This window comes from Delphinus delphis, chromosome 2 (genome assembly GCF_949987515.2).
Source record: "Delphinus delphis chromosome 2, mDelDel1.2, whole genome shotgun sequence".
NCBI classification, from domain to species: domain Eukaryota; kingdom Metazoa; phylum Chordata; class Mammalia; order Artiodactyla; family Delphinidae; genus Delphinus; species Delphinus delphis.
In genome coordinates, this window is record NC_082684.1 from 153,700,950 (window position 1) to 153,728,783 (window position 27,834).

Sequence of the window (27,834 nt, forward strand, 5' to 3'; positions counted from 1 at the left end):
CCCAAGAGCCCTGTAAACATTGAAACCCATTAGCTCCAACGGGCAAGTGTTGCCTTTTGCAGACATTAGTAGCAGCACGGTTGGGCTGTTGAGCTGGTGGCGGTTTTGGCTGTAAAACTGTGGTTACGATAAAGCTCTCTCCTTCTTCTTTCCCTTCCCGCTCACCCCCATAAGCCTCCCATTTAATTGGAAACTGAAGTCCTTGGAACCTTTCCTAAGGAGGCTGGTTTCCTGGCTCTACAAGAGTTATATTATGAAAATGTTCTAGAGAGTCACACCCTTTGAACCTTCTCCATCCAGGTGAGGCCACTGGAAACTCTCAGGTGGTACCTATTCCGGCACACTTCCCCAAGGTGGGGCATGCCAGACCTGGTGGATCGAGAAGATGCGACAGAATGCATAACTTGAAGCTTGGAGTGCAATGCTGAGTTACCATACCAGACAAACTCATGGCAGACGGAGCAAAACGTGGGTTGTGGGAAAAAGGTGGCCGTGAACTCATGGCACTTGACGTGGTGGACCTTGGCCTGTTTGATGGCTCCTCGGCGCTGGTGCAGAGCAAAGAAGCCTTCGTTCTCGAATTCACTCATGTCCTTTGTGTCTGCAGGAAGAGGACAGGGAACAGAGTGACATTCTGCCATGTGACTGTCAGAGCTTGGGGGAGCGGGGCTGGGGGAGATGGGGAAGGGAAGAGACTGACGAGGAATGAGACAAGCATCGAGACCAGCAAACCCCAAGTGCTGCTTTTTTTTTTTTTGAATTTTATTTATTTTTTACACAGCACATTTTTATTAGTTATCTATTTTATACATATTAGTGTATATATGTCAATACTAATCTCCCAATTCATCCCATCCCACCCCTCACTTTCCCCACTTGGTGTCCATACATTTGTTCTCTACATCTGTGTCTCTATTTCTACTTTGCAGATAGGTTCATCTGGACCATTTTTCTAGATTCCACATATATACGTTAATATACGATATTTGTTTTCCTCTGACTTACTTCACTCTGTATGACAGTCTCTAGGTCCATACATGTCTCTAAAAATGACCCAATTTCGTTCCTTTTTATCGCAGAGTAATATTCCATTGTATATGTGTGCCACATCTTCTTTATCCATTCATCTGTTGATGGGCATTTAGGTTGCTTCCATGACCTGGCTATTGTAAATAGTGCTGCAATGAACACTGGGGTGCATGTGTTTTTTTGAATTATGGTTTCCTCAGGGTATATGCCCAGTAGTGGGATTGCTGGGTTGTATGGTAATTCCATTTTTAGTTTTTTAAGGAACCTCCATAGTGTTCTCCATAGTGGCTGTATCAATTTACACTCCCACCATAGCGCAAGAGGGTTCTCTTTTCTCCACACCCTCTCCAGCGTTTGTTGTTTGTAGATTTTTTTTTAATTTTTTTGCTGATTTTTTAACATCTTTATTGGAGTATAATTGCTTTACAATTGAGTGTCAGTTTCTGCTTTATAACAAAGTGACTCAGCTATACATATACATATATCCCCATATCTCTTCCCTCTTGCGTCTCCCTCCCTCCACCCTCCCTATCCCACCCCTCTAGGTGGTCACAAAGCACCGGGCTGATCTCCCTGTGCTATGCGGCTGCTTCCCACTAGCTATCTATTTTACATTTGGTAGTGTATATATGTCCATGCCACTCTCTCACTTAGTCCCAGCTTACCGTTCCCCCTCCCTGTGTCGTCAAGTCCATTCTCTAGTAGGTCTGCGTCTTTATTCGTCATCCTTGCGCAGGGGCCATACTAATCTTCTCTGTATTGTTCCAATTTTAGTATATGTGCTGCCGAAGTGAGCACTGTTGTTTGTAGAGTGATGGCCACTCTAAGTGGTGTGAGGTGATACCTCATTATAGTTTTGATTTCCATTTCCTAATAATTAGTGATGTTGAGCAGCTTTTCATGTGCTTCGTGGCCATCTGTATGTCTTCTTTGGAGAGATGCCTATTTAGGTCTTCTGCCCATTTTTGGATTGGGTAGTTTGTTGTTTTAATATTGAGCTGCATGAGCTGTTTATATATTTTGGAGATTAATCCTGTGTCCTCTGATTTGTTTGCAAATATTTTCTCCCATTCTGAGGGTTGTCTATTCGTTTTGTTTATAGTTTCCTTTGCTATGCAAAAGCTTTTAAGTTCCATTAGGTCCCACTTCTTTATTTTTGTTTTTTATTTCCATTACTCTAGGAGGTGGATCAATAAAGATCTTACTGTGATTTATGTCACAGTGCATTCTTCGTACGCTTTCCTTTAAGAGTTTTATAGTGTCTGGTCTTACATTTAGGTCTTTAATCTATTTTGAGTTTATTTTTGTGTATGGTGTCAGGGAGTGTTCTAATTTCATTCTTTTACATGTAGCTATCCAGTTTTCCCAGCACCACTTATTGAGGAGATTGTCTTTTCTCCATTGTATATCCTTGCCTCCTTTGTCACAGATTAGTTGACCACAGGTGCGTGGCTTTATCTCTGGGCTTTCCATCCTGTTCCATCGATCTATTTCTGTTTTTGTGCCAGCACCATACTGTCTTGATTACTGTAGCTTTGTAGTATAGTCTGAAGTCAGGGAGTCTGATTCCTCCAGCTCCGTTTTTTCCCCCTCAGGACTGCTTTGGCTATTCGGGGTCTTTTGTGTCTCCATACAAATTTTAAGATTTTTTTTCTAGTTCTGTAAAAAATGCCACTGGTAATTTGACAGGGATTGCATTGAATCTGTAGATTGCTCTGGGTAGTATAGTCATTTTCACAATATTGATTCTTCCAATCCAAGAACATGGTATATCTCTTCAACTGTTTGTGTCATCTTTGATTTCTTTCATCAGTGTCTTATAGTTTTCTGAGTATAGGTCATTTACCTCCTTGGGTAGGTTTATTCCTAGGTATTTTATTCTTTTTGTTGCAATGGTGAATGGGATTGTTTCCTTAATTTCTTTCTGATCTTCTGTTGTTAGTGTTTAGGAATGCAAGAGATTTCTGTGCATTAATTTTGTATCCTGCTACTTTACCAAATTCATTGATTAGCTCTAGCAGTTTTCTGGTGGCATCTTTAGGATTCTCTATGTATAGTATCATGTCATCTGCAAACAGTGACAGTTTTACTTCTTCTTTTCCAATTTGTAATCCTTTTATTTCTTTTTCTTCTCTGATTGCCGAGGCTAGGACTTCCAAAACTATGTTGAATAACAGTGGCGAGAGTGGACATCCTTGTCTTGTTCCTGATCTTAGAGGAAATACTTTCAGTTTTTCGCCATCAAGATGATGTTGGGTGTGGGTTTGTCATATATGGCCTTCATTATGCTGAGGGAGGTTCCCTGTATGCCCACTTTCTGGAGAGTTTTATCATAAATCGGAGAGTTTTATCATAAATCGGTTCACTCTATGCCCACTTTCTGGAGAGTTTTATCATAAATCGGTGTTGAATTTTGTCAAAAGCTTTTTCTGCATCTATTGAGATGATCATATGGTTTTTATTCTTCAGTTTGTTAATATGGTGTATCTGATGAATTTGTGTATATTAAAGAATCCTTACATCCCTGGGATAAATCCCACTTGATCATGGGGTATGATCCTTCTAATGTGTTGCTGGATTCTGTTTGCTAATATTTTGTTGAGGATTTTTGCATCTAAATTCATCAGTGATATGGGTCTGTAATTTTCTGTTTTTGTAGTATCTCTGTCTGGTTTTGGTAACAGGGTGATGGTGGCCTTGTAGAATGAGTTTGGGAGTGTTCCTTCCTCTGCAATTTTTTTGGAAGAGTTTGAGAAGGATGGGTGTTAGCTCTTCTCTAAATCGTTGACAGAATTCACCTGTGAAGCCATCTGGTCCTGGACTTTTGTTTGTTGGAAAATTTTTAATCACAGTTTCAATTTCATTACTTGTGATTGGTCTGTTCATATTTTCTATTTCTTCCTGGTTCAGTCTTGGAAGGTTATACCTTTCGAAGAATTTGTCCATTTTTTCTAGGTCGTCCATTATATTGGCATAGTGTTGCTTGTAGTAGTCTTTTATGATGTTTTGTATTTCTGCAGTGTCTGTTGTAACTTCTTTTTCATTTCTAATTTTATTGATTTGAGTCCTTTCCCTCTTTTTTCTTGATGAGTCTGGCTAAAGGTTTATCCATTTTGTTTATCTTCTCAGAGAATCAGCTTTCAGTTTTATTGATCTTTTCTATTGTTTTCTTTGTTTCTATTTCATTTATTTCTGCTCTGATCTTTATTTCTTTCCTTCTACTACCTTTGGGTTTTGTTCTTCTTTCACTAGTTCCTTTAGGTGTAAGGTTAGATTGAGATTTTTCTTGTTTCTTTAGTTAGGCTTGTATAGATATAAACTTCCGTCTTAGAACTGCTTTTGCTGCATACCATAGGTTTTGGATTGTCGTGTTTTCATTGTCATTTGTCTCTAGGTATTTTTTGATTTCCTTTTTGATGTCTTCAGTGATCTCTTGGGTATTTACTAACGTATTGTTTAGCCTCCATGAGTTTGTGTTTTTTACCTTTTTTCCCTGTAATTAATTTATAATCTCATAGCATTGTGGTCAGAAAAGATGGCTGATATGATTTCAATTTTCTTAAATTTACTGAGGCTTGATTTGTGACCCAAGATGTGATCTATCCTGGAAAATGTTCCATGCACACTTGAGAAGAAAGTGTAATCTGTTGTTTTTGGATGGAATGTCCTATTAATATCAATTAAATCTATCTGGTCAGTTGTGTCATTTAAAGCTTGTGTTTCCTTATTAATTTTCTGTTTGGATGATCTGTCCATTGGTGTGAGTGAGGTGTTAAAGTCCCCCACTATTATTGTGTTTCTGTCGATTTCCTCTTTTACAGCAGTTAGCAGTTGCCTTATGTATTGAGGAGCTCTTATGTTGGGTGCATATATATTTATAATTGTTATATCTTCTTCTTGGATTGATCCCTTGATCATTATGTAGTGTCCTTCCTTGTCTCTTGTAACATTCTTTAAAGTCTATTTTATCTGATATGAGTATTGCTACTCCAGCTTTCTTTTGATTTCCATTTGCATGGAATATCTTTTTCCATCCCCTCACTTTCAGTCTGTATGTGTCCCTAAGTCTGAAGTGGGTCTCTTGTAGACAGTATATGGGTCTTGTTTTTGTATCAATTCAGTGAGCCTGTCTTTTGGTTGGAGCATTTAATCCATGTACGTTTAAGGTAATTATCGATATGTATGTTCCTATTACCATTTTCTTAATTGTTATGGGTTTGTTTTTGTAGGTCCTTTTCTTCTCTTGTGTTTCCCACTTAGAGAAGTTCCTTTAGCACTTGTTGTAGAGATGGTTTGGTGGTGCTGAATTCTCTTAGCTTTTGCTTATCTGTAAAGCTTTTGAGTTCTGCATTGAAATCTGAATGAGATCCTTGCTGGGTAGAGTAATCTTGGTTGTAGGTTCTTCCCTTTCATCACTTCAAATATATCGTGCCACTCCCTTCTGACTTGTAGAGTTTCCACTGAGATATCGTGCCACTCCCTTCTGACTTGTAGAGTTTCCACTGAGAAATCAGCTGTTAACCTTATGGGAGTTCCCTTGTATGTTGTCATTTTTCCCTTGTTGCTTTCAATAATTTTTGTCAATCTGATTACCATGTGTCTTGGTGTGTTTCTCCTTGAGTTTATCCAGCCTGGGACTCTGTGCTTCCTGCACTTGGGTGGCTATTTCCCATGTTAGGGAAATTTTTGACTATAATCTCTTCAAATATTTTCTCGGGTCCTTTCTGTCTTCTCCTTCTGGGACCCCTATAATGCAAATGCTGTTGCGTTTAATGTTGTCCCAGAGGTCTGTTAGGCTGTATTCATTTCTTTTCCTTTTTTCTTTATTCTGTTCCGTGGCAGTGAATTCTCCCATTCTGTCTTCCAGGTCACTTATCTGTTCTTATGCCTCAGTTATTCCACTATTGATTCCTGCTAGTTCATTTTTCATTTCAGTTATTGTATTGTTCATCTGTTTGTTTGCTCTTTAATTCTTCTAGGTGTTTGTTCCTTAATTTTTCTAGGTCTTTGTTAAACATCTCTTGCATCCTCTCGATCTTTGCCTCCATTCTTTTTCCAAGGTCCTGGATTATCTTCACTATGATTATTCTGAATTCCTTTTCTGGAAGGTTGGCTACCTCCACTTCATTTAGTTGTTTTTCTGGGGTTTTATCTTGTTCCTTCATCTGGTACATAGTCCTCTGCCTTTTCATTTTGTCTATCTTTCTGTGAATGTGGTTTTCATTCCACAGGCTGCAGAATTGTAGTTCTTCTTGCTTCTGCTGTCTGCCCTCTCCTAAGTACTTCTTAAGGTTGGTTCAATATGAAGCATCTTACCTTAATTCCATAACAGGATTATCAGAGGGTGTATTGTTATAGGATTGGAACCATGAGGCTGGATTACTGGCTTGACCCTTCACTCCTCTTTCATGACACTGAGCTATATCCTCTTTCAATTTTTAAAAACAAAAGTCAGAACATTCCAGGTATTTACCAGCCTCTCCTATTCACTGTCAATGATGATTCAGCCAGAAAAGGCAGGAAGCGGTAAATACTTTACCTGTAATTCTAGAGAATAACGTGGTTACTGACAGTAAGTTGGAAACGACATTTTTTTTTAAGGTCCCAGGATGCTTTGTATCTGGTTGTTTATGGACAAGAAAAAGTAGGAGGGAGCTGGCCAGACTTCTGAAGACAAAAGAACTTTGGGAAGTTGTTTATGCTCTGGTTCCTGAGGCCCACAGTAATCAGAGGCACCAGCCATAGATTACACAGGTCAATGTGGAAAGGGCCAGAGATGAACAGATCACTGCAATTAAAAAAAAAAAAAATGTAATCCTGGATGTTACCTAGTCACCTACATCAAATCATCACATTCACATTTCTTCAGTTCACCCTGGGCTCTGGATATTGGTGAAGGTACCTTGGGTAGTAACTGTCCACAGTGCCCAACACCCAAATGACATCTTCCCAAAAGGCTGGTAGAATTCCGAGAATACCAGTGAGACTATCAGCCCTGGCTGAAGCCCAGGCCCAAAGAAAACACACAACAGCAAGGCAGTCGTGGTTTAATAGCACGATGGAAACTCTAGCATGTGAGAGAGTGTGACATGGCGAACAAGAAAGAAATAACAAAAATAATCAGCGTCACTAAAACAAGGGTAATGAACTTAATGATTATAGTTCCTACAACCACGATTTTAAGTAGCTTGAAGATTCTTGGATGACTTATTCTATTTATTTTTTCCAAATACAAAAAATGGAGGTTTAGCGAGAATAAGGGGCTCATGTTTCACAAATGAAAAGAGTTCACAATATTTAAACTAAATTATTTCCATCCTGGCTAAGCCATGGCAGAGACTGGACAACACACTTGAGGCAAATGTTCCTGCCAAAGTACTTTAATTTCCCCACCCCTTAGAGTGGCCAGGCTAGAAACATACTGGGTGGACAAAGGTGGGGCATGGAGGTGGAGACCTCTCCCCCAGGATGCAGCCTAGTCTCAGGACTCATTTTAGGACAAAAGTCTTCTCCACAGGGCTCCACAAGTCTGTTTTACGGAAACTCCAAACTTCCAGATAAAAAGCCTTCCTAATAAAGAGCTCCTTCGATAGGGCTGAATATTTTGCCTAATACTTCATTAGGCAATTTAAGTCTTTTTATTAGGAACTGGGTCAGAAATAAAGTAGGCTTGGTGAATAAGGGATTAAACTTAGGGTCACTAAGGCAACTGCCTTCTTCTTCAAGTTCTGGTTTAAGTGTAGAGATCAATTTACAACTTGGGACTGGCATGGTAGGCCATTTGTCAGTAAGATTTGACTCATTTTTATTTTGATCCAGATGTAATAAAATAAAATAAAGCATAAAATTACTTTTAAATTCAGGGATGGAAGTGGATTATTCTGGGAACCCTATCTGTATTACTGTAAAAAAATTATATATATATATATATATATATAATTATGTAAAAACTATATATAGTCTAATACATAAACTATTATATAATAGTACAGACTACATATAACTATATATTTATAAATATAAAATAGTCTGTATTAGAATATAACATTGTATATTTAAAAAATGCCAGAGAGTATTAAAAAGGAATTCATTCCCTTGCTCCTTCCTGTGATTTCCTTTATCCTCTGACCATTTCAATCATTACAAAAAAGTAAATGTATAAAAGCTCAGAATTTTAAACATTCTCCTTGTATTTACTGTTTATTTCTGAAGTAATTTGGTCTTCTGTTTGTTTATTAGCTTGAATAAGTGCGTTGGTTTTTGTATGTTTGGTTATTTCTTTTATAGTAATGGCGCCCAATCTATTTATTTAATCTGTCACTTGTTTGTAGTCAGTTAAATCACAAATATTTCCTGGCCAGCTATGAGCAAATTGTTGTGCTGAATGGTCTAAAGAACTATGAGACATCACCCCTAATTCTGAATGGCTAATAGCCCAGTCAGGAAGACACGGCACTCACACAAAGAATAGACTTGTTGATAAGTACACACCCATATTTTTTAGGAGGCAGGAAAAGGAATTACAAAAGAGGCCATGAACAGGCAGCTGAAAAATTAAGAGGAAAACTTGAATAATATTACATCAAGCAATCCAAGAAAGAATGGGTTTCTCAGCGTTGACTGAAACAGAGATGTCAAGGGAATTGAAGGTTAAGACACATGCATTTGTTTTGAGGATTTGTTCTCTTGGAGAAAGCCATTTAGCAGATTGGTTGAAATATAAGCCAGACTCTTAGGGTTTAAGAATTGACAGAGTAGTGAAGAAACAGGGACTGATACATTAAACTACTGTCTCAAGAAATGTGTCAGGGAAGGAAAGGAAAGAAAAACTCATGGAGGTTAAAACATTTAAAAAATTTTTCTTTTCAGGTTGGAGAAGATGACTTAATTATGTATGTCTTGGCAATGAGGCAGAAACCAAAGAAAGACAGAGAAGTTGAAGGTGCCAGAGTGGAAGTGTGACTGATGTTACAGAGCTGCTAGGGGTGAGAGCCAGGAGACCAAGAAAGGGAGGGACTTTCTCCGAGGCAGAAGAGCAGGAAGAGAGGCAGGACGAAGCAGCTGAATCCTAAAGTGCAGAGACACACAGAAGACGTAGTCTCTCCCAACTACCCTGGAGGTAAAGCCAACCTCCAAGAGTAAGAGAAGATCAAGACACCTTCACCAAGGAGTATGGGCATGTTTGGAATAGCCACTGTGTGGGAACCAAAAGGAATTTCTAAATGCCAGAGTGAGTCCAACTGAACAGTTCAACAAACATTCATCGAGTACCTCCTACGTACTCAATGAAATAGGAATATGAATGAAATCATGCCATTTGCAGCAACATGGCCAGTCCTAGAGATGATCGTACTAAGAGAAGTAAGCCAGACAGAGAAAAGACAAATATCACATGACATCGCTTATATGTGGAATCTAAAGAAAAAGAAAGACACAAATGAACTTATTTACAAAACAGAAATAGACCCACAGACATAGGAAACAAACTTACGGGTTACCAAAAGGGAAGGGGGTGGAGGGATGAAAATAGGAATTTGGGCTTAACATATTCACACTATTATATATAAAACAGATAACCCACAAGGACCTACTGTATAATACAGGGAACTATACCCAATATTTTGTAATAACCTGTAAGGGAAAAAGATCTGAAAAAGAAAGTATATATTGGGTTGGCCAAAAAGTGCGTTTGGGTTTTTGTGCAACTCCTTACGGAAAAACGTGAATAAACTTTTTGCCCAACCATATATACACGTGTGTGTGTGTGTGTGTGTGTGTGTGTGTGTGATGCATATAAAATAGATATATATATCTGAATAACTTTAATGTACACCTGAAACTAACACAACATCGCAAATCAACTATACTTTAATAAAAAAAAGATTTTAGGAGGAGGAACATTTGATCCATTGACGCAGCACTTTGACAACAGGATATAAACGCAACAGGAAGAACTGACGGGCTATCGCAGGCACCAAGCACACTGCCCGTGAATGTAACTTCTGTGAACGGCATCTGTGAGATGGAAGTGAAACTCTTTAGTGATGCATGTTTTCCCTCCTTGTTCCTAAAAGGATTTGAGGTGACTAACTTGAAGCATTAGTCTTTTGCTACTATAGTGTTGTAGAAAATATTTATTGGTTTCTTATTTATTTTGTATTCTCCTGATGGTGTGACAACTTGTTATATCACATCATTTATACACAGTGTGGACACACAGAGCAACACATTAGCAGAGCCTTTGGTGTTTACATTAAATTCCCAAATGAAAATACAGACAGACTAGAAAAGCACTGGGCATATGAACTCACACCATTGAAAAACGAATGCTATAAATGTTTTCTATTTCTATGTGGATCTGGCCCCATCGAGTGCATATTCAACTCATGCTTGAGCACCACTGGGAATTTTAAGAAAATTCCTTGTGCTTCTATCTTCTTTGCTCTCAGAAAAGCAAAGTGAAATAAGTTGCAAAGGAGAGGAGACACGCCCGCCACACCCCCAAACAGGAATAAGAAATGCCACTTGCCACTCATTTCCAGAAAGTATCTTGCGTTCATTAGCATTCGGCCTTGAGGTTTCAGCTCTAACTGGTGTAAGGAAGGAAAGAAACAAGGGTCAGAATGTGACACAAGTGCTGAGTTGAATGACATCACAACTGGCGGGTTTGGTGATGGCAGGAGATCCCCAGCGCAGGGCCCACCCCTGTTCCCTTTCACTTAACTTACCCATATTATCATCAGACTAGCACAGCATCCGTGAACATAGGCTTTCTTTGATTAAAACACCTCAGCAACTACCTAATTTGACTTGGAGACCAAAACTTCCTTAAGGAAGAAACCAAATTCTAAAACAGATTCTATGTGACTTCCTTGCCCTGCGCTACAGCTTATCTTAAGAGTTGTAATAGGGTAGATTCATATCTTGATGGTGACAGAAGAATCATGGAGGCTGGGGACTAGCTCACTTGGAGAACAAGTAGGTTCCCTTTGGAAGGAAAGGGAAATCCTGCTTTGAGGATGCCTGAATACACTTGCCCCTAGGTTAATCGGGTATTAAATGGGAGTGGCCTTTTTCTTTCACACAGAGAGCCTGTTTCCTTTGGAAAGTGCTGGAAATTTTCACACTACTAAGGGAAATTTTAATTAGATTGGTCGAGGAAGGGATTTAAAAAAACATACTTCAGGACTTCCCTGGTGGCGCTGAGGTTAAGAATCCACCTGCCAATGAAGCAGACACGAGTTTGAGCCCTGATCCGGGAAGATCTCACATGCCGCGGAGCAACAAAGCCCGTGCGCCACAACTACTGAGCCTGCGCTCTAGAGCCCACGAGCCACAACTACTGAAGCCCACGCGCCTAGAGCCCGTGCTCCGCAACAAGAGAAGCCACCTCAACGAGAAGCCCACGCGCCGCAACGAAGAGTAGCCCCTGCTCACTGCAACTAGAGAAAGCCCCCGCACGGCAACGAAGACCCAACACAGCCAAAAAGAAAATATAAACAAATAAATAAATTTAAAAATATATATACACAAATATATATTTCAGTATCATTATGTAGAAGGGATGATGCAGGAAATCATGTGATGTGACATAAGGGGGAAAATGGCAAATCTGACACAACCTGACCACTACTGATTATACAGTAAACTGTAACACTGTACTATAAATATGCTAAAAAGAATACGAAGGTGAACTGCAGGGCACTGCCGATCATTACATCCAGGGGTAACTAGAATAACTGAAAAATAGTAAGAAGGGTCTGGTCAAAGTCAGGACTGAATATGAATCATGGCTAAATAATTCAAGGTCATGGTGACCTTGTGCCTGTCACCAGACCTTTAAAGATCTCGGAGAACTGACATAATAGTGATGTTGATGTTACAGCACCACTACTATTAGAATTTTATGATGTGACAAGCCTGTACTGCTTGGTTACCCACACATTCTCATGCAAGCTTAAATAGATTAATGAAAAGAGAAGTGCTTTTGGCAACAAGTATATACACCATTATTTTCTGGTTTATGGAATAATAAATAAGGAGGCAAAAATAAAGCTAGAAGAGCAAGGGAACAGGGGGTCAGTCCCAAAGGAAGTGGCAAAAATTGGTACCAGGTGACTGCAATCAATATTACCAATATTCAATACCGATATTCAGGAATTAGTGGTGATGGAGGAAATTAAACCAGTTAGCTGCTGGAAGAACAACATTCACAGAAAGTGACAGTCCATTATGTTTTTGAGAGTGAACAGGAGATAACCGCACCAACAGGGAAAATCTTGGGACAGCAGAAGGAAAAATCTTAATGTTTGGAAACTGGATGGTGTTTATGGAAGTGAGAGGCAATTCTGAGAAAATCGTTTTTGTTTTTTTTTTAAATAGAGAAGCTAATTTTAAGAAAGCAGACTGCAATAGAAGCAAGGGAAACTATAAGTCCAAAGCAACCTGTTGACCTTTAAACATTATAAATAAAAGTGAACTAACAAATAACCCTGAAAACAGCAAAGGTGGAAAATGTAAGAAGGTTGCTAGTAGTTAAATGAGGATCCAAGGGCTTAGGTCTCAAAAATCCCAATATGCAAAAAGTGTAAGAAGTCTGATAAGGATAAAAATCAGAGAAAGTCGAGGCAAGAAATCAAATGCAACTTTAAGAAATACAAATAGAAAAGCAACTTGTCAGTGATGCTTAACAAAAGAATTTTAAAAATAGTTATCCTCTCATTAATTGAAAAGGAAATCAAATAGCCTGCTACTTAAAAAATTAGAGATTTGGTGACTCTTCCCTTTTTTTAAAAAAATGGGGCAGAAAGTGGAAAATAAATGGGAATGGGGGAAAAAACTGAGGAAAACTTTCTCCAGTTTCTCACTTCTTTCTCTGAGCCTAGCCAAATGCTCCCATGATTCAGTTGTACCTACAGCCTCAACCCCTCACCTACCGGGTTTGTATAAACCTTTAACACTAAGCCACATACCTGTGACATTATCCACTTATTTAAACTCTTCCTACTTGTATAACTAGCTACCCAAGAGGAATTCTGCTGAATGCGGAAGTTCTCAACAGACACACTGAACTAAGTTATCTAAACACATCTGAGCATAGGGAACTTTAAGAAAAAATCTTGATATATCTTTATCTTTAAAGATTACTTTAGTGATACAAGCAAAGATACATGTACTTTCCTAAAAAGTACCCTTTTTTTTTCAGATCAAAAATACATAATTGACACAAAAATCTAGGTTTTAGGCTTGTATCATTCCCATTTTGAAACCTGTGACCTGAAGATCTTTTGGCTGGAGTTCTTAAGAACCTGCACAAAGCAGAAAGGTAAGAATCTCCTTTGCATAAATGATACAGACATGTGAAAACACTCTGTGGGTTTCAGACCATGTAAAAGCAGTTTTTACTAGTATATTTTCTTCAATTTTTGTACCCCAGAAATTTTCATTAGAATTTGTTATGCTTTCATATTTTACTTCTCCCTTTAACTTTCTAAACATTTGCTACCAAAATAGTTATAATCTAAGTTTTCAAAAACTTGGTGTGGTGACACGGATTGTGTATAATGTACTTTTTAGAGTAAAGTAAGCTAAGTGAACAAATTACGGCTAAAAAAAAAATTACAGGGATTGAGATATCAAACATTAAACGGATCTTTGCTCTCTCTTCTCACTTATCCACCCATCATCTTATCTAAAATATTTTATCAAGGTATCACATAGGTTCCTAGATATCTTGATATCTACGTGACGCCTTGATAAATAGGCCACAGGTAGGTTCCCAAGTTATGGAAAATTTGTGATATTTCCAAGCTTACTTTAACAGTTATAAATAAGGCAATAACAGTTCTTCATAGCCTAAGAGACCTTCTTCCCCTTACATAAGAATCAAAGAGATCTGAGTAAACCAGTACGTTCTAAGACTGCAATGAATCATCATTATCATGATCAAGCCACCCGTGAGTCCGTGGTAGGGAGTCAGTTTACTTAAGGCCAGTGTATCATACCTTCAGGATGACACTGAAATCTTGAGCTAGTCTTCAACTATGGTTCTTAGCACTTAATGGAATATACACTTAAAATAAAGCTCACAGCTTGGCTATTTACCCATATTTCTGTCTTCCCATTGTTTTTCCTACATCTCTCGGCCAGGGAGTAGAGCTCCACAGTTGTTTCGGATATTAGGTCCACATTTTTGCCCTTTACGATGATCTGCATTACTCTTCCCTTGTTGATATGGGCGTCAAAAGTGCTGTCCCAGGGAGGGTACATGGTTGGCTTTTTCTGGATGTACATCTGCCCATTCTCTAGGAACAGAAAGATATGTTCTCATTACTCCCTTAACCAGCCCTGGGAAATAATTCAACTCAACAGTGACACCTATTCCCTCTGCTCTCCGGGATATATCAGCCTGTTGGGAGAACAAAAATAACATGTAAAGGAATTAGAGATTGATCTGAAAGATACAGGGGCATAATTTCAGGCTTACAATGAGTGCTCCTTTAAAAAGATATTTAAAACTTTTCCATTTGACATAAATACACTAAGAGGCAAAACCTTTAAGACATCATGAGCCGTTATTTCCTTCCCTCATTTGCAAATGAGGATATATTTTACATAAGCCATGCACCCTAAGCAAAAATTAACAAGTATTCCGGAGGGGTGGTGGTCCCCATCCCCAGAGCCACTGAAGCCGGCTGTAGACCTGCAGGCTGGTGGGGGTCCTGGAAATGGTTAGTAACAGGAGCCAAGGTCAGGATGATATAGTTTAAGGGAACTTCCCCAGAACCACCAGGCGACTGGACTTACTCGTGGGATTAAGCAGTGTTGTCCTATCTCTCATCCATATTGGATTTTCCATAGTATTTGTTCTTTAATCATTTCAGGAGCGGAAAACTGCAGCTGTATTTCAGGGTGTGTTTCTTGTGATCATAAGCACACAAAGTGGCAGATTTAGCAACGCAGAGATGTTGATAAAGCAAAAGGAAAAATTCACTTAAAACAGGGCAACAAAGCAGTTCTGAATCCTGATTCTCTCCGGCGCATGATGCTAAAAGCAGAACGGGCATTTAGCATTTGCTAAATTATTCTTCGGGAGGTATACAAGGATTTGAAGAAGCTGAGACTTCAAATTTTAGGTAAACCTGGCTATTAGCGGTATAAACTCTGACAGTGTTGAGCGTGGAATAGGAAGGGGAAGATTTTTATGTCTTGTTTAAAAGAAATTTAACTCAGGATCGGACTATAAGAAAAAGCAACGGCAATATTAGTGATCGGAGTAACGTTTTACTTCCACAGGCTTGAAGCCACCCCTCATAATTCCTTTAATTCCTCCCAACCACAACCATTCTCCACACCCCGAAAAAGGACAGAAATTCCCACGGCAAGGCATTTTTTACACCTTCATTCAGTAATGTTTGCAATCACTTAAAAAGGGAACCAGAACTCAGGCTCCTATCTATTTAAAGTGGGTTTTGCCATTTTCAAAGGCTCCCAGACGGACAGCACTGTGTCCTGTTTGTCCCTGTTCTACTGCTTTACGTAAAATGCAGCCTCACACCCCCAAGACTGAAATGTGCTTAAACTCTAGAGAAGTAATATTTGAATGATCATGTTCAGAGTGATTTCTTTTCCGAACAAAACTAAAACAAAATCGACACCCCAAACCTCTAAACTCCACAGCCTAACCTTTTGGAAAAACAGTCTTTTTCGACACGTTCTCTGGATCCATACGGCTGATTAGACTAAGTTCAAAGGCAAGGCCAAAAGAAGAAGAAATTTTAGAAAGGCTCTCAAGAGGCAAATGTCAGTGAGAGCTGTGGTTGTAAAGGGAACTGGATCCCGGGGACATTAAGTCGAAAGCAGCTTTGAAAAACTCAGACATTGCACACTTCAAAGATTTTGGTGACCTTTGAAAGGTCTTAGATTGGGAGCAAATGCCATTCTCACTTTTAACTAAACAGGAGAGAAACCTGGGCAGAAGGGAAATCGAGATCATCAGACAGTCTTCCCCGCTTTCATGTGCTCACAGGGTCTGGAAGGCTGAAGTCAGTCAACCACAGAGCAGAAGTCTTAGAAGGGAGAGAAAAGCCAACACACCAGGATTTGAAACCCCAGGGTTCTGAGCTGGAAACATCTAGCTGGAGGTTCTCAACTGCAAAATCAGGTTCCTCTTGCACCTGTGAATGTCACCCCCTTAAAGGACTATTTTTTTGAGGACTTCTGTCTCTCTCCACCTGTCTCTCCAGCCCCAATCCTTCTCTCTCCCCACTACCCTGCTTTAATGTCTTCATTTCACATGACTTACTACATGATATTTTTCTTTCTTGCCTATCTTCCTCTGCTAGGAAAGAAGCTCTAGAGGAAAGGCACGTATTCTGACCCAGTATACAGTAGGTGCTCCATAAATGCTTTCTCTGTAAACGAACTATAATGGCTCCTATTGTTACTGGGACTCTGCATTGGTGGCAATCAGACTTCCCTACGAAGTCTCTGTGAAAACCAGAATGTGTGTAGGAAGGCAGTGAAGCTGGAAAAATCATGGGATGTAAACTTCCTCCCGCCTTTTTTTTTTATTAAGAAAGTCCATGAGAATCTTAAAATACAGAGACAGGGATCAGGGAGGGTGGGAACAGTTGAAGTGATCATGGAGAGACTCCAGACAGAATAATTATTTTAATGGAATGATTTAAACCCACAAAGGAATCCGGGAAGACTGTCACTCTCTCCCCCTCACCATGAACTTCTCATAAATATTTAAATTTGACAAAATATGAGTATTCTTTCACTCAACCAGGGTTTTAGTAAACACAGAAGTTAAGTTTTCTGTAATTTGGACTCTAAGCGCTAATCATATATTCTTTGTACTATTCACCTGAGCTTGGCCAAAGAAGCAGTAAACCATCTTTGGGGTTAATTCTAAGATTATGCAGACTTTATCTATAATCACTGACAACAACCAGACTTAACACCACCATGTTTTACTTCAGCTCATTAGATTTTTTTTTCCCCCGTAACTCTTCACAATAATGTCCTCAACTCATTTCTCCTTTCCTTTGTTTATGTGGAAAATGGGACCATGAAATATTGTAGAACATGAGGCAGGAGACCAGGTCTAGTTCAGAGGCTGTTACTAAGCCCATATGCCTTTGAGAAAGCACTTGGCTTCCCCGGGTATCAGTTTCCTGAGCTGGAAAATTAGGCTGTGCCAGATGACCTTGAAGATCCCGGAAGACCTTGCTTCCCGGTTCATAGCAGGGTCTTCCTCCTCCTCTCCCACCCCACCTACACCACCCACTCAAGCTTACCTGATTCAACATATTCTTTGACAAGCACAGCACAGTAAGGGTTAACGGCCTCTCCCTGGCACGGCTGGCAGGACCCACAGTCAAAGTTGGACAAACCAATTCGAAGAAACGGTGACATGGCCGCTCCCTGAAAAGCGACAAAAGACAGAAGCTGTTTGGGGGCTGTGAAATATATTATTGTGGGTGTCCCACCCCCACTTAACCAGTGCTTTATCTCTGACAGCCAGAGCCTGAAATGGCTCAACTATCCATTCAAACAAATGTTTTACTTCCCCTTCTGCACAGTACACTATTGGGCTCACCCCAAACCACAGGCTGACTAGCCAGAGAAAGTGGCGTTCAGGACTTCAGCGTTATTGAACCTTGTCTGTTAGACCTAAGTTCCACTCTTAATCAAATGGAGTTTTATTTAATAGTTGCAGAGAGAAGCAGAGGCTTTCCAACATTTTACTTCTTCTATCAATATTATTCAAGAAGGTACCCAGGAAACAACACGCAGTAATAAGAAAATGAGTTTACAAACAGTGCGTCTATTTTAGTCACACCAGTTGAACATGACACCACGAAATTCTTACATGGGCTATTTATGTGTGTGACGGAATTGGCTCTAGATATCTATTCAGCAGCTGATCTCTGTTTAGTTTAGACACACATACACACATATACATATAGATATAGATAAATTAAGCTCTTGAATATTACAAACCACTTAAAAACCCTAAATCACTGACCACCGTAAAATACCACTTCATTGTGGAAGGAGAAACAAAGTCCTTCGTAAAAGCCAAAGAACTAATAATTACACTTTCCCGGAGATATCGGTGAAAATCATTGTAGTGTTGGCTACAAATTCCAGAATTTTCCAGTCTGATTCTTCATCTGTTGTTCCTTCCTTGTCTTTGTTTTGTCCATTTACTTCAACCCTTTTTTGAACCTACTTTTCCAGGAGGTTCCATGAATCTGAAACTATTGCCTGGTATTCAGTGATAGAGTTACGTCTTTGCTTCCTCTTTCTCTTGAAACAATTTTGCCTCACGAATTTTCCCCTTCTTATGCAAGCCAAAGGTATCAAGAAGAAAGCATTAGTCATCTTTTCTACCTTTTTGTGAAGGAAGAAAACTACTCAGAGTAACAGGATCCCAGGTGTGAGAATCAACGACACAACTAGAAATCTTGGGCCCATAACCCTGAATCCAACAGAGCCATAAAAGATTGCCAGTCCTCTGGAATGCCGGCAGCCTGGGTATTTTTTGAACAAACAGAGAGACAAATTAGGGGGTCTTGATCACTGCTGTTAATTTCATGGAGGTTAAGAGAGTCCCAATTTCCTGCAATTCAGCAGGTTTAACTAAAGGAGATGGTTATGGAATCACCATGATTTGTCAGGAGTTCTTAGCCTTGGAAACACATTCTGTATATGTCACTCTGCTGAATTAGCAGCTAGATGACTTCCAGATTTGTCTTTAGGGGGCCCCCTTCCCCCTCTGAACTTAGAACTCTTGGGCAGAAGCCTGGCTAAGAACAGAGAATTCTCCAGAGAAAACTTTGAGACCCCCATTCCTGGACCACGTAGATCTTTCAGACAAATCTATATTCCTCCACTAATCAGGAACAATCACCAAGAACCAGCATCATTTATGCGAGTATTTACCACGTGTGGACGTTTTGAAGATTTCCTTAACACAAGTGAAGGTAAGTAATTAATTCTGACTTGAGCCTCGAGGGATCACTGACTCATAAAGTCCGAGTTACAACCACTCTGACCTTTACTGATGGATGTGTCACTCTGCTATTTCCAGGCTGGGTTCAGAATTAGGCAACAGCAGCTCAACATGCACCTGGGAAAATCTGTCTGGGGAACAGACTGAAAGGTCTAGTGTCCCCAGGGGTTCTATCACAGTAAGGAACAGAGTTACTGCAAAACCCCCTCCCCCAACAGGGCTGGCTTAGACATCAACTGACTTCCTATCCACAGCCATCCTGATTCCCTTGCCAGTTCACCAGACTCGCCTTCCCTATCCCCTCACCCAATAGCATTTTGATGATCTGCCCAATGCATGCATCTGTCTGGTAGCCAAGCCACTGTCTTTCTAAAGGTCTAGTCACAGTGACATTCTGACATTTAGAAAGCAGAACTGGCATCTGTGTGCTTAACCTCACACGTTGTTCAATAAAGCCTCAAGCTCAGGGGGTGCCTTTTAAAGGCAAAAGGTAGCATTTTATTGCTGAGCTGCCCAGAATCTTTTCCCCTTCTGTAACAGTAATAGGCAATCATCATGAAATGAAGGAAATACACAAAATTGGTAAAAGACTTCTCATAGTTCCACCGACAGAAGCAAATCACGGTTACTATTTTAATGGATTTTCTCTAGTCTACGGTTTTGTTTTATATGCTGTGCTCATACTGTGTGTATGAGATTGTATCTGACTTTTAACTTTTACCAAAAAAATTGTCCAAGCTACTATGTCATCTCTGTAAGCATCCTTTGAATTCTTACATGACAGCCCACTGAGGGACAGCTCCATCATCTGCTTTACTGAAGTCTTATAGTTCCACACTTAGATTGTGTCCAGTTTTTCCATAATAGAAATAATGCTGTGATGAGCTCCTTTTACATTTTTTTTTAATTTAGGAAGAACGCATCAAACTAGATCACCAGAGAATTCCAATATTACTACATCAGACAATATCACTATGTGTAAGGTCATGCACACTTAAAGAAAATAACAAAATGCAAAGGCAAAGACTTAAGGAAAATATCTAAGGTAAATGCAACAGAAAATAAGTTAGCATCATTCTTATATAATAAGCATACACAAATGTGTAGAAAAAAAAAACCCCAAAACCACTACCCATGACCCAACTAAATAAGTGGCAATGACACAAACTACACAAAATACAAAAAACATACTTGTAACTAGTTTGTAGGAAAATGTTCAGCCTTGTGAGCAATTTAAGATGTACAAAACAAAGCAGGATACTATATAATTGCATTTATATGACATTCTTGAAAAGACAAAACTATATGGAGAAAAGCAGCAGTGGTTACCAGTGGTTTGGGTAGGGGACAGGGTATGATTATAAAAGGATGACACGAGCAGGTTCTGGGGGAAGATCCAACTGTTCTAGAGCCGGATTGTGGTGGTAGTCACAGAAATCTAGACTTAAATTCACAGAAGGATGCACCCAAAACAAAGGTCAATTTTGCCATATGATAATTTAAAAACCAAAATTAAGAAATATGCCACTGGCATTTCAAGGCATAGATTATAAATTCAGAGGTTATATAAAGAATATACATTAGGAAACTGAGAATTCATATAATAAAATATTAAACTAAAATCTGAAGTAAGCCAGCATAGTTTCAGTTTACTAAAGGGAAATGGTTAGAGCCTTAAGAAAACACCTTTTACTCTGTAGTATTTAAGGTCTCCTGAAATTTTGCATTTTGGTGCAAACAGCTGAGAAAAAAATAACATTGGAACTTGATAATGCATTTTCTTTGAGGATCCATTAATATTCAATTCAATTTAATAATATTATATTATAATAATAAAATATTATTTATTATAAAATATAATTTTATTATTTTATATTTTATTAATAATATTAATATAATTATTAATATAATAAATATTATTTTAAAACAATAATATTATTTTACCTGTGCAATTAACAAATATTTTAGAAATGCTCTTACCTAACAATGGCAAGGACAACATGCATCATACACTTCCATACAATGCTGTGTGAGCGTAAATTTGTTGAACACTCGTGTGTATGTACCAATATATGTATATGTATGTATATACATGCAAATCTCAAGAGCCTAGAAGATGCGTAACACGCACATGAGGATGAAATTAACACAACAGATTTTTGTGGGCTGGTTTTTTGTGCGCAGAGCTGATGGTAAAGGAGAAGGGGTGCTAAAATAGAAAGGAAAATTACTTGTGTACAGAAATACATGCACTGGAATCGCATCTCTCAGGACTGTCTTCCCCCAGTCTCTCTGTGGAGTGTGGATTTCATAATCTCTTTCTTGCCAATCACAGTAGCCTCGCTCTCTACAACAAACAATGTGTGCAGTAAGACTGACTGGCCAGCTCAGGCTGTTCCGGCAACACACGGGTCCCTCTACGGACCGCTCGTCCGAGGAATAAAAGCACACATCCAGTTTCTCCTGGACAGCTCCCGGGGACCGCCCAACCTGCCAGGTGCAAAAGGAACTCACTGTCTTGCCTTTGGAATCTTCCTCTTCTTCTGTTTTATCAGCTCAGTGACTGGGACCATGACTCCCAGCCTAGCACCCTGCTTAGACATCACCCTTTCTCTCATCCACCGCAACCAACCTGTCCTCCTCCTTCCCCATCTCCTCTCCTCCTTCCCTGGGGTCTTGGCTGGATTCTGCATCATCCCTCGTTGGACCCATCATAGCAGCTTCCCTGTCTCTCTCCCCAGTCCTGTCACCTCTCACTCCCAGCCCCAAAGGATCTTCCCTAGGATCACGCAGAGCCCCCGCCATTTCTCCAACTTGTCATGCTGTTTCGGAGCTCTAGGCTCTTAGCCATACTGCCTCCTCTCCCTGGACCGCCTTCCTATCTCACTCCAGCCTCCATCTGCCCCACCCCCGCTTCCTCATCTTTCAAGCTCCCGCTCAGTCTGTACCTCCTCTGTGAAGCTCTTCCTCCCTCACCTCCATCAGCCTCCCTCGACACATCTTGATGGAATTTACTCAGCGCTCGCCCAGCCCCCCATAGCTCCCCGGGTACCCTGCGAGACAGCACCTGTCATATTTGTTCCCCTCACCTTTGCCATTTCAAAAGTCTGAGTGGGGTAGATCCTGTACCTCCCATTCTCTGTCTTTGTCTTCAGCTCTTAGCCCCCAAATTTGGGGGACATAGTAGGGCCCCACCAGGATTTCTCCTACATAATCCTTGAAGAGGGTGGGATCTACTCATATCCCCAGAAGACGGGTGGGACTCAACCTATAGAAGTCCCTCTGGTTTCATCTGCAGTATATCTAGCAAAAACCCTCCAGAGTGAGTGCATGCAGGTGCCTTACTTACTGGACTCTAGCTGTGACGAGGGGTCTCCTCTATTACCACGTTCCTCTGGGGAATGTGGGGCTGGGGAGGAGACCAAATGCTCACACAGCCGTATTTCCCTATAATGCTTTATTCAATGCATTAGTTCCCGTTGGTCTTCCCAAACAAGACTTTGGGCTCTGAGAGCAGAGACCATATCTTAATCATCTATGTACCTCCTGGGTCAATCCCTCTGTCTGATATCGAGCTGATGCTCAATGCCTTTTTGCTAAGAAACTTAATTTTCAAAAGCAACGTTTTACATCATCTTTTAATCTTCACGCATGTCTTTTACCTGAAAGGGTATTCCATGGTCCGATTAGGTAGCAGACAGTTACAGAGGAAATCAATACAAAGGAAACATCCCAGGCATTGTTACTGGCAGAGAATCGATGCCATTATGAGCTCAGCTGCAGGAATTATTTAACCTCTCTGCTTTCTCATTTGGAAAATGGTGATAATACTATTACTTGTCTCAAAGGGCTATAAGGATGAAATGGGAAAACACATGGAGGTGCTTAGAACAGGGCTGTCACACAGTAAACTCTCAAAGTAATGTTAGTTATTATTATTATTGCAACTGATATACTTTCTAGTGTACTTTATGGTCATTATTAGTATATACCAAAAAAGGGTAGGAAGAGAATGGAAAGAGTCTTTTAGGAGCATATCTGGGCTGAATTAAGTGACCTTCCTCTGTGCTCTGCCACCGAGCTCCCATAAAACCCCTCACGTATCTCTCCTATAGCACTTATTTTCCCCTAATGGAGTCATCACGATGCTGGCACTCATCACGATGAACTATCAGTGTGTCCATCCAATCTTCTGCGCTTCTGCCATCCCAACTGCGAAATACCATCCTAATGTGTACTTTAAATTTGTGGAGGACCTTTACTCTCACAGCTCAATGTTTTCACCTTTAAGTGTGATCTCATTTCTCTTCGGCAGGTAGTGACAATGCAGGGAGATGGACAAGTATCGCTGCTCAGGGGCGTGCTTGAGGTCATATGCCAGTAAGTACTGAACGGAGAATTCTGGTCTCTTGCCTCCCTGATGCTGACTGACCTACTTATCCAGATGGACTCACCTGCCACAATTCAAAGCCACCAAATACTTTCACGGTGACCTGAAGGATTGCCACCACCTAACAAAAGCGGATGGGGGAAAATTCCATAGAAACAGAAAGCAAGAGAAGAAGTCCTCTATACTCTCATCAGCTAAAACGTATCACGACTCCTCTTCCTCTGCAGCAAGTGAACTAAGAATGAGCATACTTCTTTATTTTAAAAAAATCTGGATGTCACTTTTATTGCTATAATTTAGCTGGCGGTGTCTTAGGGACACAGGGAGAGTCTCAAAGAAATATCAAATCTTTACCATATAGAAAACACAAATGAATCAACAGTAAGCTTGGGGATGAGGGGAAAAAACATTCAATGGGTTCCAAACACATCAGCTTAGCCAAAATTTGGTCAATTAAACATCAGGCAAATTTTGGCAAATTAAGTTTATAGCTTTCAATTTAAGAGATAGAAAGGTTTCTCAGGTAAAAGTGGCAACTGAATAAAATGACTTACTGCTGTAGAAAAAAGCTATAATAAAAAAATTAATTTGCCTTGCAATGTGCATGGAAGAAAGACTAACTAGTTGGGAAGTGTTTTATCCCCTTGCTAAGATGTCTACAAAGTAGTACAATAAAAAGAGTCAGACTAAATATTAGCCTCTCGCCCCTAAATATGGTCTCAAAAGTGAATTAAAATAATACGTGTGAAGTGAAGACAATATTTTAAAATAACCCTGACCATACATGCTACATGACAAAAGGAAAGAGGCCTAACCTTCAACGAGTAAGGAAGGGGGATTTGTGACAGAGCTAGTCATGCCCTCCTACCTGCGAACGTTAACAAGACTCCCCCCAACCCCAGTTATGGACTGAATTGTGTCCCCAGCAATTCATATGTTCAGGCCGTAAGCCCCCATGGGACTGTATTTGGAGGTGGAGCCTTTAGGGAGATAATTACGGTTAAATGAGGTCATAAGGGTGGGGCCCTGATCCATTAGGACAGTGTCCTTATAAGAAGAGAAAGAGACACCAGAGCTCTCTTTCTTTCTTTGCCACATGAAGACACAGTGGGAAGATGCCATCGACACACCTGGAAGAGGGCTTTCATCAGAAGCCAGCCTTGAAGGCACCTTGATCTCAGCCTTCCAGCCTCCAGAACATGGAGAAAACAAACTCCTGTCATTTAAACCCCTCAGTCTGTGGTACTCTGTTCTGGCAGCCTGAGCAGACTAATAGAACATAGCCCTTCTCCCACCAAAAAAAAGAAAAAAAGTGTAGAAATAAAACAAATATTGAAATAAAGGAAAGAAGGAACCTGGGATGGCATTATTAATATTCTGACACTAATTTTAATGGGTGACATGAATAGACAGTCCCACGAAAACACAGCTCTGATCACATTACACAAATACTCAACTGTCCACATCCTTGCTGAATTAAATCATGATTCAATCTGTTAGTTAAAAGCCCCCATGTGTTGGCATCAACGTACTGACCGCACACCACACAACTCGGCCTGTTTTCTGAATACACCCCGGTAGTCCACCTCGACGGCTCTGTTTACACCTTCCTTCTGCTTGGATGCTCTCAGCTCCACGCGTACACGGTTGCCACCCCTCAATCTTTCTCATCTTTCAAGGACTTCATTTCTGTACTACTTCATCCAGAAATCCTTTCCTGCTCCCCGTGAGAAGAGGAGCAATTTATCTGACAGATGAGTTTTAGAAGAATAAACTATGCTTGCCCAGTCCAGCCCCCTCCTCTCTTTTGGGGGGATCTACCGACTTTCAGAGACCATGTTTCTCCACTCCCCTCTGCCACGCCATAAGCAGGGCGGGGCTCATCTGCCAGTCCTGGCAGGCCAGCCTTTGTGCAGTACTGCCTATGACACTGTGAACAACGACCAATGGATTTGCTTGGACACTTTGGCCATACCCACCAATCCAGCCTTTATCACTAGTCAAGTTGAGTTTTTTCTTCTCCATCTCCCTGACTCCTGATCTATCTGTCCATTTGTTCCAATCACACGCATAGCCTAGACAGTTATTTATTAGGTCTCCGACAGTTCACAAAACTTTGCAAAAAGCTTTCCATAGCTTGTGTTATTCAACCTTCTCACCAAGCCCGTGAGATAGGTATAATGAGCTCCATTCTACAGATAAGAAAGCTGAGGCCTAAGTGGGTAAGCAGCTCGCTGAAGGTCACACAGCTAGTAAGCAACTGAACCTGTATTCCAGCCTTGGTTGCTAAGTACCTCCACTCAAACTAGTCAATGATTCCTTGTTAGAAAATGGCTTTTAAGGTTAGGCCAGGGAGGAAGCGAAAGCATGGAGAGTTCCCCATAGATTGTTTCCATCTGTTCAACCAGTTCCTAATTAGCAAGGACCCATGACAGCTGTCAGACAGGCTTTCCCAGCAGCCTCTGTACTGCCTACTTGCCCAGTTACCTTGGGTACCAATTTGACGTTTCTTTTTGTCAGAACCTGTGGTTTAATGATCTTTCTACTCCATGGCTATAATTTGAAGAGTTAAAGAATGGGTAATATAAACGGAGTTGAAGTTTCTTAGAAGAGCTTAAGCTCTCTTTCAGAAGTGAAGTCAAAGCTGCTGACCTGGGTAGTTCTCCCAGGTGGTCCTAAGTGTGCACTGTCTACCTCTGCGCCTTCTCCATTCATGCCTTTACTGGTGTGGCTGGCTGGTATCAGTTAGGACTCCCGGGGCCAAAGTCTAGAGCAGACAGAGCTCACTGCTTTGTACAAAGTCGGTCTCCTCGGCACTACTTTCTACCCAGGGTAGGGTAACCACTTACCGAGGCCAAAGATGCTGCCTGGTACAGGAAGCAAATTTAATGATGGGTCTGTTCACTGCGTCAAATTTTACTCTTAAAAGACACTCTTCACCACACAAAAAAAGGAGACTATGTGAAATGATGGATATGTTAATGTTTGATTGTGGTGATTATTTCAGTGTATACGTTTATCAAGTCATCCGACCGTACACCTTAAATATATATCCAACTTTTAACTGTCAATTATATCTCAGTAAAGTTGGGGGGAAAGAGACAATTTTCTCAGTGACTCTACCATCATATTAACTCAGTAGCTCTAATGAGACACAGGATACTCTGGAATCTTCCTAATGCATCAGAGGAAGAGGTCTGCCTGTCAGGTGCTCAGGTAGGAAAAACACCCCACCTGAATGGATGTGGGGCGTCCAATCAGAGGCAGGGCCCAGTGTGCCCCGGTCAAAGGACATCTTTTTTTTTTTTGCGGTACGCGGGCCTCTCACTGCTGTGGCCTCTCCCGTTGCGGAGCACAGGCTCCGGACGCGCAGGCTCAGCGGCCATGGCTCACGGCCCAGCCGCTCCACGGCATGTGGGATCTTCCCGGACCGGGGCACGAACCCGCGTCCCCTGCATCGGCAGGCGGACTCTCAACCACTGCGCCACCAGGGAAGCCCCCAAAGGACATCTTGACTGAGACGGTCAAGTTGAAGTCCCTGGCCACATGGTCCCTTTTCCCTGGCCTGGCATGGCAGTATACCACCAGGAAGGAGAGGACACAGGCAGGAGCTCACAGGTGTGTCAACGAGAGGGCCACGGTACAAACGCCAGCTTTCCCCAACTGCATAGTCATAGACCAGTGACCTAATCTCTGTGCGACTATGTTTCTATTTCTGAAACATGGGAAAAATAACAGACCGACTTCACAGAGTTGTCGGGAGGATTAAATGAATTAACCATTAAATGAAACGCTTACAACAGTGTTTGGTGGAAAAGGTAGCTATAACATTATAGGACTTTTCCAAAGTAACCGCGGAAATTCTCCCTGATGAAATTAACTACCGATGATGATGATGATGATGGTGATGATGATGATGGTGATGATGGTGATGATGATGACGAAGACGACGACAACTGACTCAGCGGATTATCTGACATGGCCTAGAACTCACCTAAACTATTAGCTAAGGAAATGAAGTGACATGTACATTTGTTTTTTGCCATCGCTCACTAAGTATCTGCTAAACCTGCCTCCTAGGTATAAAGCCTGGTGCTGGATGCAAAAATGTGACAGGGTCCCTGTTCTAAATCAGCCTTGGGACCTCAGAATGAAGTAGACCCCTGCCTAGAGGGGAACAGAGAGGAGGTTCTGACAGCCTGGACTCCACTTTCTCGCTGTTCATCCTGCGAGTAAAATGACGTGGCCAGTCAGTGCGGACTCAACATTAAGAGACAGAGAAAACAAGAACTGCAAAGCGGGCTGTCACTTGTGGGTACGGCGGGAGCGAAACACCCCTGTCCCCCCAGTGGTGTTCAAACACCACACCCCACTTCCTCCCGAGGGTGTG

At 40.8% G+C, this 27,834-nt stretch overlaps 1 protein-coding gene and 1 non-coding gene across 3 annotated transcripts in view; both read right to left on the reverse strand.

Moving 5' to 3' along the window:
- Positions 1-27,834, reverse strand: part of PRKCQ (protein kinase C theta) — a 159,514-nt gene that overhangs the window by 93,022 nt on the left and 38,658 nt on the right. Inside the window, exons 2-5 of one of the 2 annotated variants that reach the window (XM_060006009.1) lie at positions 17,334-17,460; positions 14,134-14,333; positions 10,559-10,619; positions 439-601 (exon numbers count right to left, since the gene is read on the reverse strand). In XM_060006009.1, coding sequence (XP_059861992.1) covers positions 439-601; positions 10,559-10,619; positions 14,134-14,333; positions 17,334-17,451 — 542 coding nt within the window. In that variant the 5' untranslated portion in view covers positions 17,452-17,460. Of the gene's footprint in view, positions 1-438; positions 602-10,558; positions 10,620-14,133; positions 14,334-17,333; positions 17,461-27,834 lie in introns of those variants that run through there. The other variant, XM_060006007.2, reaches the window with a different exon arrangement.
- LOC132421250 (U6 spliceosomal RNA) lies at positions 1,720-1,827 on the reverse strand. The gene has a single exon (XR_009518539.1). It is a non-coding gene; the product is annotated as a U6 spliceosomal RNA (small nuclear RNA).